This window comes from Hordeum vulgare, chromosome 1H, assembly GCF_904849725.1.
Source record: "Hordeum vulgare subsp. vulgare chromosome 1H, MorexV3_pseudomolecules_assembly, whole genome shotgun sequence".
Lineage (NCBI taxonomy): Eukaryota > Viridiplantae > Streptophyta > Magnoliopsida > Poales > Poaceae > Hordeum > Hordeum vulgare.
The window spans coordinates 476,915,424-476,930,788 of record NC_058518.1 but is presented as its reverse complement, the minus strand read 5'-3'; the positions used below and the strand labels follow the sequence as shown (position 1 = coordinate 476,930,788).

The following is a 15,365-nucleotide window of genomic DNA, read 5'->3' as shown; positions in this document are numbered from 1 at the left end:
TTTTGCGGCTCAAGTCCTCACGGATGATTGGTTGAGTTTTGCTCTTCCAGATGTGCTATGAATCCTGAACAATGCACTTTCGTTTGTTTTTGGTATCAACAAACAAACAATTACTCCATCCGTCTCATAATATAAAAGTATTTTTTTGACACTACAGTAGCATAGAAAACAGTATGGCAACAAATTATGAAACGGAGAGAGTACAATGTTTCTTTTTAAAATAAACAAGCAGGCAACCCTTAACAACTTCAAAAAATAGTATGGCAACAAATTAACTGCACGATTCTAAAGTGTCGACATAGAAGAAACTGACAAGTTATCTACATCAACCAAACTCTAAAAGCACATCCTGGAGCTATGGATTGGTATCCTTAGTCATCAACCAAACTCCAAATAGCATGACCAAGTAAAATATTTCTCAGGCACGGCGCCAAGGTCTCAAACAAAACAAGCCCTCAGGCTTAGACAACAGAATATTTATATCGACAGAAGCATAGCAAAGAGACAACTCCCGCCGAACCGTGAAAATGAAAGGCCACTCGGGATCAAACCACTCTCTCTACCTGTGAAGATGGCAAGCTGGGGAAACTGAAATAAACAAATTCCTATAGTGGAGCCCAGGGTCCTCGGATGTATGTGTGATCAGTAGCGGATGATGTCACTCAAGATGCTAAAGAAATGGTTGAGGTCTATCTTTTCCTCTCCGGCATAAATGGCTTCCGCGCTTCCCCCTTGTGGCCCCTGCGCAGCCATCTCCACAAGCGTGTACAGTTTCTTGATCGGCATCTGCAATCGTTGGAGGATTGTAAGAATTTGGGCAAATATAGGGAACCATTTAAGTGGAGAGAATACAAGAATCTTAGAAAGAAGATTACATCGTCCAGCGCTTCTGCTGCTGTTTCAATATCTCCTTCATCAAAGACATTCAAATGTCGCAACACCTGCAGGGTGGTCATATAAGGTTGATACAGAGTAAAATTCCAAATTGCCAAGGCCATAGAATACGTATTACAGAGGACAGGACAGCAAATTATCTACTCCCTCTGTCTCAAATCATCTACTAAGTGTCAAAAAACGTCTTACATTTTGAGACAGAGGGAGTACTGTTCAAGAATATGCAATGTGAAACGGTTACAGTATCTTGCATTTTAACCATATACCCTCAATGTACTCCCTCTGTTTCAAAATATTTGTTGTTCAGGAGAACTAGATTAGTTCTCCCCAACAACAAATATTATGATACAGAGGGAGTATGTCTTTAATAATTATCTTACCTTTGCAGCATCCTCCTTTGTCAGTTTGGGAACCTCGTAGGTCACCGAGAACACACCAGACATACCAATGGAGTCTAGAAATGTTGTCTCGCTTGTTGTTCCAATAACAAGCAAGTTCTTGCCCTGCAAAAGATAGGCAAGATATGTGAAGACAAAGTCAAGTCAAAGCTGTTTACGCAGCCAAGAAAAGATTGGGATCCAGGATACTACTGAAGAAAAAAACTGTGATTGTGCAAACCTTAGGAGGAACCCTCTTGAGGAGGACCATAAGAGTTTGCGAGATCAGATTTGAAAAACGTGGTCCGATGGCAACAAACTCCAGTAACCTAAATGGTCATAAAGGAGCACCAACGAATACTTCAATCAAATTGAAAGGACAAATGACAGCAGACTTTTGTGGCGTTGAGATCCTAATACCTTTCAATGTCATCAAGAATTATGATGCTGAACTGAGATTTGTAAGCATCCTCAAAAACCTGTAACCATCACAACAAAAGACACCTTATGTGAAACCATACAGGAAGCAAACGGCATAACTAGAAAAGGCGTACACAAGAGCAACATGATTCAAATAGATTCTTCCATGTATCAACTAACTACCAAATTCATTATATTAAGAGCATCGCTGACCTTGCAAATTTGTGCACACTTGCTGCTTTCACTGAAACCAATCATTGTCTCTGCAGATATCTATGGTGAAAACTACAATTAGAGATATGTGGCCCTATAGTTTGCAACTGAGGATGGAGGGAACCAGAAGTGAAGGAACTTACAATTTTGACATAAGCAAAATCACTGTCAATACCAACAGTAGCGGCCAAAGCTGATTTACCACTGAAAAGCAATTAATGTGACATAAGCTTCCAACAATATTGTCGAAGGCAACAACGATGTGTTTCAGAGACTGTACCTTCCAGCAGAACCTGTCAATAGACAGGTCACAAGTGGGCTACCTTTGCTAACTTTAACTTGTTCCACAAGAAGCATAGCTCGCTGAAAAATGTGCTGATGTGCCTTGCCACAGTCAACAATACCATGTAACCTGTACAAAAAATCACATAAAGGTAACATTAGAAATGTAGCAACTGAGACAACTGAAGATAAAATAAGAGATACATGAGGGTAAGTACTTGTAAAATCCTATACGTGTTAAGCTCATCATTAAAGGATATTCTTATATGGCTGAAAAGCTATAAGCATGTGGTTTGTTACAGTCAAATATCAAGTCTTATATGGCCTGAGGGAAAATTTATGTTTCCTTCTAAACTCGCTAATGGATGTATTATAAAGCCCAACCCATGTGTTGCTGCATTAAGGGAGAAGAGTGACAGCGTCCACAGGTCGTAGCCAATGTTGAGCATAAATCCTTACAAGGAAAAATCCAAAAGCACATATAATAAGAGGTACTCCCTCCGTACCAAAATATAAGACGTTTTTGCAGTTCAAATTGAGCTGCAAAAACATCTTATATTTTGGTACAAACTACAGAGGTAGTACTCCCTCCGTCCCAAAATTCTTGTCTTAAATTTATCTAGATACGAATGTATCTAGTCACATTTTAGCATTTAGATACATTCATTTGTAGACAAACCTAAGACAAGAATTTTGGGACGGAGGGAGTATTATGTAACAAGAGCCAGATCCAGGAATACTCCAAGAAGAAACTACTGATTGCACTTTGAAGTTTGTGCTGATGGAAATCATTTTGTTAAAAAATATTGAAGATATCAGAATAACACCTGCATCTTTCAAGGTCATCAGTTGAAGCACCAAATGCGGGAGTAATTTCATGAAGTCCATTCACAAAATCATCCATAGTAACCTTAATGCTTTCCTCGTCCAAAGGTTTAGTGAGATCATCCATGCTTATCTGCCGGTTCAAAGCAAATGAAACTGCACTTTTAACAACACCCTCCAACTCTGCTCCACTGTAGTTCTTTGTCCGTGCAGCTTCATTGAGAAGATCACATGTCATTTGGATATGATTTTCACATTACAATTATATATAGTAAAAAATTATTATACTGACAAACTTCCCACATCCCACAAACTCCTAGTTAGTCATACTAAAATGTCCTACTGCAAAAAAAATGGCAGTAAGCACTAAGGAAGCATCGCTATTTGCTAACAGCATTCACTTTTTTAACAAGAAAAAACAAAATCTTTGAAGTACAGATAATAGCACTAGCATGACATGGCCAACTAATAACACAAATAAAAAATATTTTAAATATATATTTTTGCTATAATAACACAAATATCGCAGACAATATTAATTTGCAAAGAACATACCTAGCTCTTGAAGATTAACATCTGGAGAAAGGAAAGAGCTCTCCCTCATCTTGCTTGTATGAATTTGAAGAATTTGCAAACGACCATTCTCGTCAGGCAAGTTTATCTCAATATGAACTTCCAATCGTCCTGGTCTGCAGCAGATGTATCAAAGGGCAGTGAGCATATGTGAATGGTAGAACAGAAATGAACTAACAAAAGAGAATACGGTGTAGCCATCTCAGTAACATGCACCACTAGGAGTAAAGAAGGGAGGCTTCATATATTATTGAGAATTCGGCATGAATGCATTTATCATGAAAGACTTGCTACATTAGTTTGCCTCGTCAGGAAACTTATTTGTTCAGTACCACAAAGTTGGAGCTACCAATGACATGTTTGCTAGATCAGTTTGTCGTCACGCAACATGGGTCAGAGCATACCTCAATAAAGCTTCGTCAAGTAAATCCTTACGATTGGTCATTCCAATAAGCAACACGTTATTCAACGCCTCAACACCGTCTATCTGTAAATTTGAGAGTTCAGACATATAACTCCGTAATAGATATAAGCAAAGAACATAAAGTGTGAACTTCAAATTCTAGGAAAGCATACCTTTGTAAGCAGCTGGTTTACAATGCTATCATGTACGCCTGTACCATCTCTGCTAGATCCTCTAGACTGCACAACATTAATACAGGCAATGTTAGAGCATCTCCAACAGCATGTCTAAATTTGAATGTCTATATATCTATACAGACAATAGTCTATAAAGATTCTTTGGTATACACGTTCAGTTTTACAGCAGAACGTCTATATACAGAATGTCTATATTCTTTCTTCTTTATTTATTATTATTTTGTAATTATCAATTCAACTACCATTTCAATAGCACTGAACATGTTCAGTTAACATCTCCTATGCTCCCTGTGCTCCCGTTCCTCCCCCCCCCCCAAACACACACACACACCACGCGCGGCGACCCCGTCCCTCCCCCTCTCGCGCCGGCGGCGGCCCTCCCTCCCCCCCCCCCCCCCGAGCGCATCAGCGGCGGCGACCCTCCCCTCCACCCCCGAGCGGACCGGCCGCGGCAGTCCTCCCCTCCACCCCCGAGCGCACCGGCGGCGGCCCTCCCCTCCCCCGAGCGCGGCGGCATCTGGATCCAGCCCGACTGCAGCGACTCTCCCCTCCCCCCGAGCGCAGCGACGGCGTTCTCACGATGGTGGCGCTCCTCTTCCTGGTCTCTGTGGGAAGGAGACACTGGCCTTCGGTTGAGATTTGGACGATGAGTTCACATCGTCCAGCCCTGGACGATGTCGAGTCCCATTTAGAAGATGTGGACATTTAGACGTCCGTTTAGACGAGCTGCTGGACGCTGGTTTTGAGGCCATATCGTCTAAAATCGATATACACGTCCATTTAGACGTGCTATTGGAGATGCTCTTAGCTATTTTGAATAAAACTAAACCAACATTGTACATGATGTATTATACAGTATAAAGTTGCAAGTTAAAGGGTTCTAGAATAAATGTTTGCTGTAGGATCTTAGGCATAACTGAAGAAAAATAAAAAGGATATGAGCATATGATAGGTTTCACGTAAATCTCTGTCACACGGAAGTTATGAGATACTCCTTTTGCAGGGGCTAATACACGATTACCCACTGTCCCAGCACAAACTATAGAACTATTCATGTTGAGGACACGCTCTTAAACTCCATTGAAACCCAAGCTGGTAAGAATAAACCTGTACTATCTAGTCACTAGTGATAATCACAGGCTAATTATTTGTTCTGCCATACTGACAAAGCCTAAGCAAAAGAAAATATATATTATGGTGAGAATTACAGTCAAGAGAACCCACCTTGCAGATAGCATCAATTTCATCAAAAATGATAACATGGAGGTCACTATGATCACCTGTGACAAGGAGGTACAAAAATCAAGTGTTGATAAGGATTCACCTCACACATAATATGTGAAGAATTCAGCTCATGAGATATGCACCTTGGGCCTTCTGGTCATTTTCAGCATCAAGAAACAAATCTCTCACATTCTTCTCCGTTTCTCCAACAAATTTGCTCAACACTTCAGGTCCATTCACAATCTGAGGTCAGGAAAAGGTATTTAACCTCAAGTAAACATAATAGACAGGCATCTGGCATTGTAGTCTTAGCAGACTACATGTCACTGACTACTGGTGCCTGTGCCCGCGTTTTAAATGTAATATTCATAAATTCGTACAGGATAAAGGGTCCTAAAAAGTACTCCCTCCATTCCATATTAGCTGTTGCTGAAACATATGTAACGGAGGGAGTAACAATGCATATAAGAATGAACTAGATGACAGGCACTAAACAAATATTTAGACAATTAACAAAGCTATACTACATGCCCGATAAGAATATCCATACCTTGGGGTCCTTTCCATTCAACAGTTTTCCAATCTGACGGGCCATGAGGGTCTTGCCAGTACCAGGAGGCCCATATAGCAACATACCCTTTACGTGTTTAATGCCCAATCTAAAGTATTCAGTTGTGAGTAAAACAGCATATGTCACCGGTAGCACAAAATAAAGAAGCATGAATGATACTTACTTGCTGACAACATGAGGAGGAAACACTCTTGAAGCAAATGCCCTACGGAAAATGTCTGTGAATTCAGAACTTAACCCACCTATCCCCAATTTTTCCAAGTTAAACTCTTTATCTTTGAAAAGCTTGCTGCTAGCTGCTTCCTTTTGGTTGATAACCTACAGCAGATTAACGGGTCTTATTGTGTTGCTTCACAAGCCATACAAAATGCTCTCGTCACATAAAGTATTAATAGAACTGCTGATAACAACATAGAAGTTATTCAAAGGAACCTTGATTCCTGAATTAGGAGCCGCCTCAAATATGATGTATGTATCACTTGACAGGAATCCTCTGTCCAAGGGCGTGGAACTTTCTTGACCCTCTAGCAAAGCTTGATTGACAGTGAATATGTAGTTTGTTCCATAAAATTCGAATGGCACCCGTTGCCCACTTGTCATGACCTGTAAACAACCCCATATGTCACCGTTATGGGCACAGAAGTGGAAGCAGTATCAAATTACAGACATTCTCAATCTAGTCATGCACATGAGATTTTTCATGGACAACTGCAAAGCCAGCTAACTGATTATGCCATACCTGATCCAGAAATCTCTTCCGGAGTTGTTGGGCAAGCAAGACGGCATCCAGCTGCAAAGCCAGGCTAATGCATGTCAAAAAACAGTAAATAAAGCATAACTGAAACTGTAGTCAGACAGACCAGTGAACTTACATCCTCAACTCGGTTGGACCTTGCCTTAGTATACTCTAGCTCCAATGTGAGCAATGCCAGTTTGAAATCATCAGGAGGAGCAAAACTGGGCAGAAATATTATTCAACACAACAGTAAGGCAACACAGAATCACACCCAAGAAAAAGCATGATTCAGTTGACAGTCGGTCATCCTACCTGCTAACAGTAATAGAATCCCCAGCCGAAACCTTAACCTGTCGACGCTGAATGGCATTCAAAGCGATGCTTCCAGTAGCAACGGCATCGTGGGCAGTGGATACTCATTAAGGATCAAACATGAAAGAATATATTATTCTAAAAGAAAATCGTCAGAGAATATCATCAAAGCTCCATAGATTCCACATGAAAGCCTCTTAAAGTTGAGACAGCACAATGTGATTTTAACAAGGTAAACACTTCAGAACAATAACATCCGGCATGGTGATTCTAGTTGAGAAAACTAAAAATTAACCCCTGCACTGGGATGATGTGTAGTAATTTGCATGTTTAGGCTAAGTGAAATTATATAAAAACGAATGGCTGTTGACAATCTGATTCATCATTCATCAAGGCTTCCACATCCCAAATAAATGGCATCTACAGAGCAGGCTGGACTCTGAACGTAATTCTGTGGATATTACTCATCAAGGTTATTTGACTAGGCAGGTGGCGCGTGGATTAGAGAAGCACAATTTTTGCAATGCACCCATAATAATCGTATGGTATTGGTACGAACTAGCAGCTAGAGCAAGTAAAACGGCCAATCGTGTCATCCCAGACACTAGCCAGCGTCGCCAGCAGCCGGCCCCGCGGGATCACCACGAAAACGAAACCAAAGCGCCCCAGCGACCAAAAAACAGGTGCGCGCGGTGCTCTAGACCCGCCGAGGTTTCGAACTGAACCGACCAGCGGACCAGATCAGCGCGCCGGGCCCGGGCCACCTCAAATTCAGAGAGATCTCACGCGCAACACAGAGGCGAGATCGCGGGAGGAGGAACAAAAGGATATCGCAGGGCGAAGACGAGGCCGTCGCCGACGAGGGCGAGGGCGGTGGGGAAGCGGCGGACGTCGGCGGGGGAGACGTAGGCGCAGTTGGTGAGCGCCAGCTCCTGGCTGGGCGTGCTCACCACCGCCATGGGCACGCCGGCGCCGGCGCCGGCGCTGCCGCCCGCGCCGCGCCCCTGGTAGCCCCTCCCCGCCATGGCGGGAGAGAGATCTCGCGGGTGCGGGGGAGAGGGGTCGGGGGCGCGGGGAGGAGGAGGAGGAGGACTTCGTGGGAGAGTATGGTGCGAAGCCGTGCGATGCGATGCGACGCGACGCTGTGCGCAGGCGGAGACAGGGCGAGGAGGAGGAGGTGGTCATTTCCAAGGCTGTCCGGCGTCCCTTTTTCTACCTTCCTTCGGCGTGAAGGTGTTCGCAGCGTGTTTGCTTTGTGTTATAGAATCAACCATCTCTTTCATTGATGATATGTGAAGATTAAATACACACGGAACCGTCGCCACGAACGGATGCGTCCGTTCGTGGGGGTCGTGGGAAAACTACCGCATCGATTGGCTAGGAACCGCACGAAGCGTTTCTGTACAAGGGAGGATTATTTCCTAATTAACATAATTAGTTTAAATCCTAACACTCTCCCTAATCCTCGCTTGTCCTTAAGACCGATCATCTTTGAAATATTATCCTCCAAAACCCTGTGGGAAAATTGAGAAGAAAACATACAATATGCCATGAAAAACTCCTTCTAAAACCCAGTGGGAAAAATAAGGAGAAAATGACATATATCGTCCATGCTTGCATTGATATTACTTCATTAAAAATCTTTCGTGAGAAACCATGTGGAAAACTCACAAAGGAAAAGAGTGTAATATAAAAGATCTCATGATCTTAACAGGTTATATCCTAGGAGATTTCTCTCCCTGAATTTTACAAGTCTTGAAGTCGTCTCATACCAATTCCATTTACATACTTATGAAATAAAGAACTTGGTAAAGACTTAGTAAATAGATCAGTGAGATTATCGCATGACTTCGTTTGCAAAATACCTATCTCCCCCTTCTCTTGCAGATCATGGGGATAAAATAATTTAGGAGAAATATGCTTTGTAATATTGCTCTTAATATAACTCGTTTGCATTTGTGCAATGCAAGCAGCATTATCTTCGTAGATAATAGTGGGTGATTTTACCGAACCAATCCCACTTGAACTTTGGACAAAGTTCATCATTCTGCGAAGCCATACACATTCACGTGATGCTTCGAACAAAGCAATTATCTCAGAATGATTGGTGGACGTTGCCACTAAGGTTTGCTTTGTTGACTTCCAAAAGAAGGTCGTACCTCCATGTAAGAAGACAAAATCAGTCTGCGATCTGGCATCATGGGGATCTGACAAGTATCCAGCATCGCAATACCCCACCATGGTTCTCTCTTGATTTTTCTGATAGAATAAACCAAGATCTTTGGTGCCTTGAAGATATTTGAAAATATTCTTCACACCAACCCAATGCCTTTTTGTTGGTGATGCACTGTATCTAGCCAGTAAATTAACTGCAAATGATATATCAGGTCTAGTGCAGTTTGCTAGATACATTAGTGCACCAATGGCACTGAGATATGGAAACTCTGGTCCCAATATCTCTTCATCATCACCCTTAGGCCTAAATGGGTCCTTGTCTCTGTCAAGTGACCTGACGACCATAGGTGTTTTTGATGGGTATGCTTTATCCATATTGAACTTTTCCAGTATCTTTTGGATGTATGCAGACTGATGAACAAGTATTCCTGAAGAAAAATGTTCAAGTTGCAAACCAAGACAAAATTTGGTTTTACCCAAATCTTTCATCTCAAACTCCGTCTTGAGATGATTACTTGCCTCATGTATTTCACGTGTAGTCCCAATGATGTTCAAGTCATCAACATACACGGAAATTATACAAAATCCATCAGTGGATTTCTTGATGAACACACATGGGCAATCATTATTGTTTGAGTAACCCTTCTCCAGAAGGAACTCACTTAGTCGGTTATACCACATTCTACCTGACTGTTTCAAGTCGTATAACGACTTCAGTAGCTTTACGCAATACATGTTGCGGTTAGCTTTTGGATCCGGAATCTTCAGTCCCTCGGAACTTTCATATAGATATCCGTCTTAAGTGACCCATATAAATATGCAGTCACAACATCCATCAATTGGATATACAAATTCATTTGCACTGCCAGTGATATTAAGTATCGGTACGTGATTCCACTCATCACAGGAGAATATGTTTCATCATAATCGATGTCGGGTCTCTGTGTAAACCCTTGTGCTACAAGCCTCGCTTTATATCTCACCACCTCATTGTTTTCGTTCCTTTTACGAACAAAAACCCATTTTGCCCCCACGGGGAAAACATTATGATGAGTAGGTATTACTGCAGTAAATACCCCTCTCTTAGCAAGCGAGCGCAATTCGTCCTCTATTGCAACCTTCCAATTGGACCAGTCTGAGCGTTTCATACACTCTGCCATGGACTTAGGTTCACGATCCAATGCCAGGTCATCTGCAATCTTTGAGGCAAAAAATATGTCGACAATTGTAGTCTTTCTGTTGAATGATTCTCCTGATTCAACATAGTTAATGGAAATCTCATCAATACCTTCTGACTCGTTGTGATTTCCCACAATAATCGAGTCAAGGTGTACCGATGTCCCAGCACCAATATTTGTGTGCACAGTTGTGCTGGGTTCCGGATGCATAACATCGTTTAGGTGTCTTTCAACACTAGGTTGAATATCAACACGCGGTTGACCTGCATTTACTATTTGAGGGATCCTCACTTCCCGCGGACGCTTCTGAGAAGCCTTGTCCTTTTTGTCCAGTTTTCTCCCCCTCTTGGGCGGTTGAGTGGTCTTATGAGATATCTCAACTCTCTCTGGAACATTCATAGCGGGAACATGGGATTTAGTTACACCTTTATAGTCAGTAAATGCATCTGGCAGATTATTTGCAATATTTTGCAAATTAATAATCTTCTGAACTTCCAGTTCAGATTCATTCGTACGTGGATCTAAGGACTGAATGCCTTTGACATTCCAATCTATTTCCCGGCATTCTCTGTGGTTCTTTTCTCCCCCTAATGCCGGAAAATTGTCCTCATCGAAGATGCAATCAGCGTACCGGGCTGTAAATAAATCCCCTATTAGAGGCTCCAGGTACTTTATGATCGACGGAGAATTGTACCCCACGTAGATCCCCATTTTTCTATGTGGACCCATCGATGTACGCTGAGGTGGTGATATCGGTACGTACACAACGCAACTGAATCTTCGAAGATGGGAAATACTTGGTTGATTTCCACGTACTAACTGCAACGGGGAAGCCGTATGATATGCAGTTGGTCGAATTTGTATCAGATCCGCGGCATGCAATACCGCATGTCCCCAACAAGATGTTGGAAGATTACATTTATGTAGGAGTGGTCTTGCTATCAACTTGATCCTCTTGATAAGTGATTCTGCAAGACCATTTTGTATGTACATATGGTACAGAATGCTCCACAGTTATGCCTAAAGCTAGGCAGTAATCATTGAATGCCCGTGAACTAAATTCAGCAGCATTATCCATTCTGATGGATTTTATCCTGTGTTCAGGATTATTTGCCCTCAGTTTAATGATTTGAGCGATCAGCTTTGCAAAAGCATGGTTCCTTGTTGATAATAGACATACATTAGACCATCTTGTTGATGCGTCAATGAGCACCATAAAATATCTAAATGGTCCCGATAACGGTTGAATTGGACCACATATATCTCCTTGAATGCGTTCAAGAAAATTAAGTGGTTCATTCTTGATCTTCAGATATGAAGGTCTTGTGATTAATTTCCCAGTTGCACATGCAGTGCATACGAAATCCGAGGATTTAGGGAAATTAGCAACCGTTATCTTGTGTCCAATTGAACCGTCAATAATTTTTCTCATCATCCCCACACCAGGATGACCTAGGCGATCATGCCATATCTTGAACTTGTCAAGATTTTGAAAAATTATTTTGTATGCCAAATGTTGCTCTGGCTTGATGTATGTGTAATACAGTCCAGAAGATAGAGCAGGCAGTCTCTCAAGGGTTTCCTTGTCGGATCCCTTCTGCTGAGTTATGAGTAGGCTTTCAACCACATTGTCTTCATGAGTTTCAATGTGGTAGCCATTCATACGGATATCCTTAAAACTCAACAGGGTACGAGTTGAATCTGGATACAATAAAGCCTCCTGGATTTCAAGTTTTGTACCATTCGGGAGGGTAAATGTGGCTTGATCAGAACCAACAATTACCGTGTCATGACCACCAATTGTCATAACACTTCCCTTACTCTTTTTGAGACTTTGGGGTATTTAACCTCCCGTAGAATTGTGTTAGAGGCACCACTGTCCACTAAACAAATTTCCTCCTCCATTGGATTGTTTCTCGAAGTTTTCTTCTTCTTTCCTCCCTTCTTTCTTCTTTTCCGGCGACTCTCGCCGGAGTTGTTTTGCCTTTTCTCTGCTCTCGGTAGAGTTACGGGCTGATAACGTGTTTAGAATGAACCATCTCTTTCATTGATGATCTGTGAAGATTAAATACACACGGAACCGTCCCCACGAACGGATGCGTCCGCTCGTGGGGGTCGTGGGAAAACCACCGCGTCGGTTGGATAGGAACCGCACGAAGCGTTTCTGTACAAGGGAGGATTATTCCCTAATTAACATAATTAGTTTAAATCCTAACACTTTGAACTGGATACGTGGAATTTGGAATCGGGAGAGAGATTGGACATGCCAGTTTTTTTTAAGATAACCGTGCTCCTTTTGTTTGAAATTACTCATAAATTGCTAAAAATGGATATATCTACAACTAAAATACATTTAAATACATACATTTTTATGACGAGTATTTTCGGTCGAAGGGGGAGTATATTATTAAATAAAGAGATTACATGAATCCACGACCCTACTAGACACACACGGACAAGACAACTGTCGAGGAAACGTTGCAGAAAAGCCTAAGAAAGAATGAAAATTAAAATTAAGTCCTTTGAGCTCCTTCATTGCCATCGCGAGGAGAGCATCATCGCCACCACAACTTTTTGAACCGAAGACCGGGCCCGCCGCACGCGGCAAAGCACATAACATTGTGGCATGTCAGCCGACGATCGTCCCCATGCCATCTCGACCACACATCTGACGCTGCTCATCAACAAAGTCGAGAGAAACCACGAGAACCTCCATCCTCGTGCCTCTTTCCATGAACCACACAATCCATCTTGTCCCATGAGCTAAGAGCATGTCTAGTAGAGCCCTCAAACCCTTAAATCTAAAACCTGTTTTAAGGGTTGAGAATTGGCTATTTTTGATACTTCTAAAGGTTGGAAAATAAGGGCAAAGACTAAAACCCTCAAACCCAACCCTTATAACAGAATATTCCGTTATAAGGGTTGGGTTTGAGAGTTCTAGTCTTTGCCCCAACCCCAACCTTTAAAACTGTCATTTGACATATTACAATTTTCACTAGAAAACCACAATCAATCTTCAAACAAATACGGAAATGAAGATCATTGATGCATGGTTTGATCGGTACCGGTGCTTGCATCCAACCCCACATGTGCCCCAAGCACGGACCAAGCACAAAAAGTTCTGTCTTGCTGCCTCTATAATGGAAAGCATACACAAAAAACAACCAAACACATTACATATTCATAGGCTATTAATTTGTCTACAATTCATCCTGAAACTATCTATTCATTGTCTTACCGTATTTATTTGTACCATCCAACTAAGTTTGAGATGCGATCTAATTCTCCAAAAGACTAGAGAATTGGGCATATTTAAAAGAAATGCTAAATTCACGATTCCCTCTCCCCCTGATTGGAAATTAGATGTTACCACCTCAAGCTCATAATTTGATATAATTTAGTCTTTGGTTGTAGTATAAATCAAGACAATTCTCCCAAGAGATTAAAGACAAGTGGCATACATTCAGACTTCACCTCTCAATGAGAAGATCCGAGGGATTTCAGGTTACAACATATGCACATGAGGCCTAGAATTTAGATACTTGAGGAGCTGCAGCAAATTGTTTGAAGTGGACAGCAAAAATATGAAAGCGGATAAAGATCACAAACACCCACTGATGAAATTTCGTCAGGAGAAGGACGAGGACGAGGTAGCGGTTGGAGGACGAGTCGATCACCATGATGACCTCGTTGAAGTTGCTGCGGTTGGAGGCGAGGAGCACGAACTCCTCCTCCTCCCCCCGGCTGCTGCTCGGGCTCGGCGGTTGTGGCCGCGGCATCGTCGGGGACGCAGGAGAGCCGAGCGGCGCGGCATGGGAGGAGCGCGAGGCGGACGGTGGGGCGCGGCTGCCGGAGCTTGGCCTGGCCGGCGTCCACCTCCATTGTCGCGGCCACCACCGACGGCACCTCCGATGCGAGCGAAGGGAGCGAGGACGGGGCCGGCGCAGGCGTCGCCGAGGCCGAGGCCAGGGGCGTGGCGACGGGCGAAGGGAGGGAGGACGCGGGCGGGGCGGGCGGGGCGACGGAGGAGTCCGACGGTGCCTCCATGGCTCGCCGCGGGGGCGACGGGAGGGAGCGCGCGAAGGGAAATTTCCCTCCCGCTCAACGACCGGTGGAGTGCGGGTTGAAGGTGGGTTTCCCTCTCCAATCCTCACTTTTACAGATTGGAAGGGCAACCCCACATCCAATCCGTATTTTTTTTAAGGGTTTAGGGGTTCTATTATTTGCCATTTTTTCGTTTCAACCCGTAAAAAACGGTTATTTCTGTTTATTTGAGGGTTTAAGGGCTCTACTATACATGCTCTAACGCCACCATCAAGGGTAGCAGCCATCAACAAACTTCGGACACAATCCACACCGCCCCTCAACGGCGCCAGAGCCACGTTGCATCGATGATGACAAAGCAGGAAGACACTTACCTCTGATGGAATCGGTGTCGCCACCGCCTTGCCGACGACATCCAGGAAACTTATACCAATCTGAAGGATTGACGAGCAAATGATGTAAACGACTCTGAGATGACGCCCTCAGAGATGCCATTAGTGTGGGAATGGAATCGATGCAAAATTATTCTTGGGGGTGTCGCTCCCATGATGCGTCTCCAACGTATCTATAATTTTTTATTGTTTCATGCTATTAGATCATCATTCTAGGATACTTTTTGAGTAATAACTTACCAATTTATATTATTTTTTAGCACTATCCTATTGACCAAGTGTCTAGTGTCACTTGTTGTTTTTTGTTTTTTTTACTTTTCACGTTTACAGAACCAAACGAAGTCCAATTTCTCCGAAACTTTTTTATGGTTATTTCAGGACCAAAAGAAAACCTAGAAGCCTCGGGAGAAGACCGGAGGCCACACGAAGGAGGCACAAGCCAACAAGGCGCGGTCAGGGGGCGGCGCGCCCTGATGACTTGTCCCTCCTTGATGGCCCCCTACCTCTGTTTTGTGGCCTACAAATTCATATATATTTCAAAAAAACTGA

General features: G+C 43.0%; 1 protein-coding gene across 1 annotated transcript; it reads right to left on the bottom strand.

Annotated features, from left to right (window-relative positions):
• Nucleotides 1–247: 247 nt before the first annotated feature.
• On the bottom strand, nt 248–8,211 carry LOC123447006 (vesicle-fusing ATPase). Its single transcript, XM_045123563.1, has 21 exons — nt 7,859–8,211; nt 7,028–7,123; nt 6,852–6,936; nt 6,719–6,769; nt 6,412–6,582; nt 6,143–6,297; nt 5,959–6,067; nt 5,552–5,651; nt 5,409–5,464; nt 4,161–4,226; nt 3,989–4,071; nt 3,567–3,700; nt 3,014–3,224; nt 2,185–2,316; nt 2,048–2,108; nt 1,905–1,964; nt 1,692–1,750; nt 1,513–1,600; nt 1,275–1,397; nt 876–941; nt 248–786 (listed from the first exon to the last, which is right to left on the bottom strand). The coding sequence occupies exons 1-21, from the start codon at nt 8,050–8,052 to the stop codon at nt 643–645; spliced, it is 2,244 nt and encodes a 747-aa protein (XP_044979498.1). The 5' UTR covers nt 8,053–8,211; the 3' UTR covers nt 248–642.
• Between the last annotated feature and the right edge of the window lie 7,154 nt (nt 8,212–15,365).

Coding starts and splice junctions, on each gene's coding strand:
- LOC123447006 (XM_045123563.1), bottom strand. CDS start 8,052: ATGGCGGGGAGGGGCTACCAGGGGCGCGGCGCGGGCGGCAGCGCCGGC. Junction 6,298..6,411: donor CTCCTAATTCAGGAATCAAG/GTTCCTTTGAAT, acceptor AATCTGCTGTAG/GTTATCAACCAAAAGGAAGC. Junction 3,701..3,988: donor CTTGACGAAGCTTTATTGAG/GTATGCTCTGAC, acceptor CATCTGCTGCAG/ACCAGGACGATTGGAAGTTC.